The following is a 5,469-nucleotide window of genomic DNA, read 5'->3' on the forward strand; positions in this document are numbered from 1 at the left end:
TCGAATAATTTGGTCAAGCACTCGAGAATACTGCAATCGTATAAGAGCTTGTGCTCAAAAGTTCATGTTTTCGAAATGTTTTTGGTATTCGGGAACTTAAGGCGTTGAAAAAATGTATAAACAGTTTTTGAAGGCAAAAATGCACTTCTATTTGCTTACAGGACATGGGCGGAGAAAGATCGATAATTGAGGGTGAGGGGAGTATTTGTACGTATATATATGTTCTACTTAATTAGTTCCATTAAAAATCTTTTGTTATTACGGATCATACAAAATGAGTATCCTCCCCTCCCCCCTTTTTATGGTCAATCTTTCATCGCCCCTGTAGGAAACTAGGAAATAAGTCGATAAAGAAAAATTTCACATTTAACTCGTGTGTATTTAAAATGTTAGTATAGAACGTTCGTATTTTGTAGATAAATACATACATTTACTTAATTAACAAGTAGCGATCTTCGTTTAATTTCTGCAGTTCGTTGTTCAATTCACTATATGAGTTCAAGTAAACTCAGTATATGTCTGGAACGATAACTCAAAGTCTAACTAATGCATGGTCTCTTGTGCAGCCTTTAAAAATGAACTATCACGCTACAAATAACTCGTGACATGTTTTTAGTGCCCTTTTTTGGTACGTTTATAACTATATATATATATATCTCCAATGATTGTTTAAGATTCATGCACCAGATTTATTAACATATTACTGATCTGTTTTACTTAAATCCTCAAAAGATTTGGACTTAAAGAGGTGGTCTTCGCTTTGCGATATGTCCAAAATCGGCTCCCAGTTTTCCCTTTGGATTTCTTCTTTCGCGAAACCGATATCCAAGAGGTGCGGGTTCGAGCGCGAATTTGCGAGCCTGCAAAAATACAACATCGCTTTTTACCTGTCGTCGAAATTGCGTATTTCAACGAACTTGAATTTTAAACCTGAATTCAAACTTTGCTGCCATGTTTGAAATTAAAAAGGACGGTGTAGCTTTTGAGTTTTAGGAAGTTATACCAGACATTTCACTGGTCGCGAACCTTACGGACACCGTTTATAAGTGAACGTTTAATTTACATTTCGGCAATCATAGTATTAAAAAGTAAAAATCATGGTAGTTTGGTCACTTAGTGATTAAATGTACTCGAAAGCCTCGGGAGGCAAGTAAAAGATGTTCGACCTCCCTCGGCTTTTGAGTACGATTAATCACTAAGTAACCTCACTACCATGATTTTTTTATAAATAATCTCTCCCGTAAGCTAACAACACGCGTGTCGTGGTCCATAGGTGTCGGCTCAAGGGAAGTTCGACTGTATTAACATAAATGAAATCCAAAACATATAAGAGCTAGCGCCATTATCATGAACCAAAAAACCCAGCTAGGAAATGACGCCAAGTTGGCGCAGCGCTAATATGAAGCTTTTAACTATTCGCTTTGAGACAACGGCTCCCTATTGTGTTGTACATGTTGTACATGTTGCACACGTTATACATGTTGTACATGTTGTACATGTTGTACATGTTGTACATGTTATACATGTTGTACATGTTATACATGTTGTACATGTTATACATGTTATACATGTTGTACATGTTATACATGTTATACATGTTATACATGTTGTACATGTTATACATGTTGTACATGTTATACATGTTGTACATGTTGTACATGTTATACATGTTGTACATGTTATACATGTTGTACATGTTGTACATGTTACCTTGTGCCCTATACAAACGAGCGCACTTCATGTGCCGGACGCACGAGGACCAAAAGACGATGACAAAATTTAACTCGTTCAACGAAAAGGAAGAGCTACATCGCGTAGCAAAACATGGCGTGGCAAGGAATAAATATCCTGTATCATCAAGTATCGCTTCTAGAACTTACTTCGTGAATTCTTGATCAAATTCGTCGTCGAAGGTGAAATCCTGTAACGATGAAAATTATTTACCTTGAAGAGCACAATTCTAACGAATGCAAAAATGAAGATTTTCTACGCACGCAGTCACTAACCAGTTTTCGAAGGCTTGTCTTCTTTCTTGTCGATGGCGGCGTCAGTTGTACAGATGGTGCATCAACAGACGAAGAATTTCGGCCTGAGTAATCATCATGTGGATGTAGAAAGTTGCCGTTGAGAGGCTCCGAAGATGTTCTCATTTGAATGGAGGAACCGTTCGACATATATCTGTCGGTCTCAGATTTCAGCGCGCCATTACTGGCGAGGGGGGACGGTCGATCGGTTTGTTTTTTGTCTTCTTTGACTGCCTAGAGGAGACAATTCCGTCATCTTTAAAACCTGAATTTCTTTGTATTTCGTTATTAAACATACCTCCCATGTTTCGTATGCAACATTGAACGCTTGCGCGAGGGTTAAAGCAATTGCTTTGGCCTAAAACGACATATTGATAACGTAGCAATTTTACCGTTGATTAGAAAACGAAAGAGTCGGCGATGTTACACCCAAATTATGTTGTGTTTTTTCAACGTTTACCTACCATTTTGGGTTTGGCGCACAAGAATGCCCGACATCTGATTTGAAGGCTTTGTTTTTCTCTCGCGTTGAACGCAAATATTCTCGGATGATTGGGATCCGCCGTACAATATGAAATTCTAAAATTAAAGCGAACGTCAAACCTTCAATCGACGTCCAATTTCGTTCCCAGGATAAGGAAATTGCGCTCTATGAATGGCACGTGTATACTACAATGGTGAGCATGCGCGCATGGTGTCTGTTTCAGCGGCGGAAACTTTAAACATGGAACTTTAAACGAAGGGGTGTAAAAATCATTGTTAAAATGAGGATTTTAAGTCTATAGAGTCACACGTTTGTTCTATTTCATTAATTTTTTGGAACTTCACAACAAGATGAAGTATTTGGTCTTTTGTTTCCATTTCAGCTCATGTATTTTAAGAGTAAATTCTACTTTAAAGTTATCTACAGCGTCGTCAATCACAAACACGAGAACGAAAATGGCTGAAAACCGAGGTGAGTTTTCGTCTATTTTTATCGACTGATGATTGAAAAATGAAGTCTTTAGTAGTATGTGTTTAAAATGTTCTGGGAAGAAGGATAAAGCAGTGCTTTATACTATGTTTTTATGCGCCTATTATCATATATCTTCAACCGGACTATTAAAATTTGATATAGTCAAGTGTAGTGACTCAAGTTAAGTAGAGCCCAACTACTTACCGAAATATTGGCATTACTTCTGCTTCACTCTAAAAGAGTAAAAACCAGTGTGAAATGTAAAATGAAATAATTACAAAAACTATGGTATTGTTGAGTATCAAAGTTTGGTGTCGTCGACTCCATTTCAATTTTCAATTGCAGAATTTGATGTGTAGATATCACACATGCAACATCTTTGAGATACTTGCCTCTTTTGATAGATCCTGTATTTTAATATGTTTTGGTGTAATGGTGAGAACAACCTTTTCCAGTTTCGCGTCTCCCTTCGACTTCTTCCACTGTGAGAGATGGAGGAAAAAATGTCACGGGAAGGATTGTTCTAGACAAACTCAATTAAATCAGGAGTGGCTTTCTCTGGTGCGCACACCCCTCTAAAAAATCTCTTATAAAATGTAGGATACTATAGTATAAGCTACAAAATTGTCCAACTTTGAAGTACAAGGGCAAGGGAAATCCTTTTCTAGCATGTTGAGCCCCTCTCCCAAGGGGGGATCACAGCCCCTCCGGTCAGATGAACATAGATCCTACCCATATTGAAATAATGTTACAACCTTTGCTTCAGCTACTAATCTGTTCACAGCTTCGTCAGTGACACCATGTCCTTGGGCCTCGCTCGCCGGACCGCAACCAAGGTACTATTGTGCAATAATCATACTTCAAATAATTATTGTTCATTCAAGTGAAAGCTTCAACTCTTGGAGTATTTCACAACTGTTTACCTTTACGTAAAACGAGATTCCGTCGACGAGGGCCTCGTTTTCGTGCAACCAATCTTCGTCCAAAGCTTGGCGTTATTTTGGAAAAAAAATATCGTTAACATCACTTAATTTAGATTTCCTATCGCAGGAAGATTAACGCATTGCAGAAATGTTTAGTATTGGACCATATTAATTATATGAACTTAAGGAATGACGCGCGACAACTAGCCACTTGTCGAATTTGAGAAATACATTGCTCGTTTCGAAAGTGTTTGAAATAATTACATCGAATAATGGAAATTACGATTATAATTTCAGTCGTTCGCAAATTATCGAGTTATTTACCGAGCGACGACATAAACAGGTATTCGAAGATTGCAAATATTGTTACCAAACAATAAAAGTCAATATCGCCAATTCGGCTTATTATTTATTTAAACAAATATTCCCACAAGGATTTTCATCAAGTATATGAGGTAAAAATTAAATTGGTATTTCGAAAAAAAACGACACTCTCGACACGATCAACCCTTATGTACTGCTTTTCCCCAATAGAGTTCATGTTCGGTTAACTTTCATCATAATCACGCGACTTACTTTGATGTCGGCCAAATCTTTCGTCAAATTTCTTTCTCAGTAACTGCGGACTTCTTTTAACTGCGTCTGCAACCCGACCGGCTCTCCCAATAAATGCCATTTCTAAACGACGAATGACATAAAAAACCTGCTATCGATGAAAACAGTTTTAATGTATGTATATGTATGTATACACGATGATGCTCGATTTCACACTCCTACTGCTAAGACAAATGAAATCAGTTTGCTTGATGGTTTTCTTCTGCATTAGCATAAGATAACTCAACAAATGACGATTTGCTCATCAAGTAGAGGAAGCGTGGGTTGACTTATTGAAGGCACGACGCCACATACTTTCAAAACAAAATCAATTCACGTCGAGGTTTTCCTTCGATGTTAAACGAAATGCCACCCCACGACGGCGCGTTGGTGTTTTGCATGACAAAGCGTTCATTAGCCCAGTCCGTAAATCCGTGACATATGACGACTTGGCGTTTTGCCGTCTCAAATGACAATTCGTCCTGACTCCCTTGTTTTGTTTTGCGTGACATAATGGTTGTGTAGTAAAGTCATTTACCTTTTTAAGACGACACATTGGGGTGTGTCGTGCATTGTGAGTTGTGAAAAAGACAACTTTATACATCGCAGTGAAAACAGCTGCGTGTCTTTCGTGTCTCGACATGTTTAATCATATCGTTGATAGTCAAGCAGTTAAAGTTTTTTTTTCTTCGCGTATACATGACATTGTAAAACTCGTAAAGTTCTATATAACTTATATATAATTGAAACTTGTAGAAAATTCAGGCTTCTGCGCGATCTTCACATCTTATTGTTCAAATTCTTTTCTCTGTGAAGTTTGCACCTGGGTCCACACTTCGGTTGCAGCTTGCAACATGTTTTATTGAATTCTAACACTCGTTCCAGGAAGGCAATTATAACGTGTGCAACCAGTTCCAGAAACATCGAGCTTTTAGCAAAACACTATTCCCACCATTTCTTTCGGCTCTATTCA

At 37.8% G+C, this 5,469-nt stretch overlaps 1 protein-coding gene across 2 annotated transcripts; it reads right to left on the reverse strand.

Moving 5' to 3' along the window:
* Positions 1-358: 358 nt before the first annotated feature.
* Positions 359-4,946, reverse strand: LOC124440908 (low density lipoprotein receptor adapter protein 1-A-like). 2 transcript variants are annotated; one of them, XM_046991332.1, is made up of 11 exons: positions 4,812-4,946; positions 4,479-4,580; positions 3,903-3,967; positions 3,735-3,818; positions 3,372-3,461; positions 3,184-3,212; positions 2,489-2,603; positions 2,323-2,382; positions 2,007-2,258; positions 1,881-1,921; positions 359-860 (listed from the first exon to the last, which is right to left on the reverse strand). In XM_046991332.1, the coding sequence occupies exons 2-11, from the start codon at positions 4,576-4,578 to the stop codon at positions 701-703; spliced, it is 996 nt and encodes a 331-aa protein (XP_046847288.1). In that variant the 5' UTR covers positions 4,579-4,580; positions 4,812-4,946; the 3' UTR covers positions 359-700. The 2 variants fall into 2 exon arrangements, with proteins under 2 accessions (XP_046847288.1, XP_046847287.1); XM_046991331.1 differs by lacking the exon at positions 4,812-4,946 and having other exon boundaries at positions 4,479-4,801.
* Between the last annotated feature and the right edge of the window lie 523 nt (positions 4,947-5,469).

The sequence above is a fragment of the Xenia sp. Carnegie-2017 genome, unplaced genomic scaffold (genome assembly GCF_021976095.1).
Source record: "Xenia sp. Carnegie-2017 unplaced genomic scaffold, XeniaSp_v1 HiC_scaffold_20, whole genome shotgun sequence".
NCBI classification, from domain to species: domain Eukaryota; kingdom Metazoa; phylum Cnidaria; class Anthozoa; order Malacalcyonacea; family Xeniidae; genus Xenia; species Xenia sp. Carnegie-2017.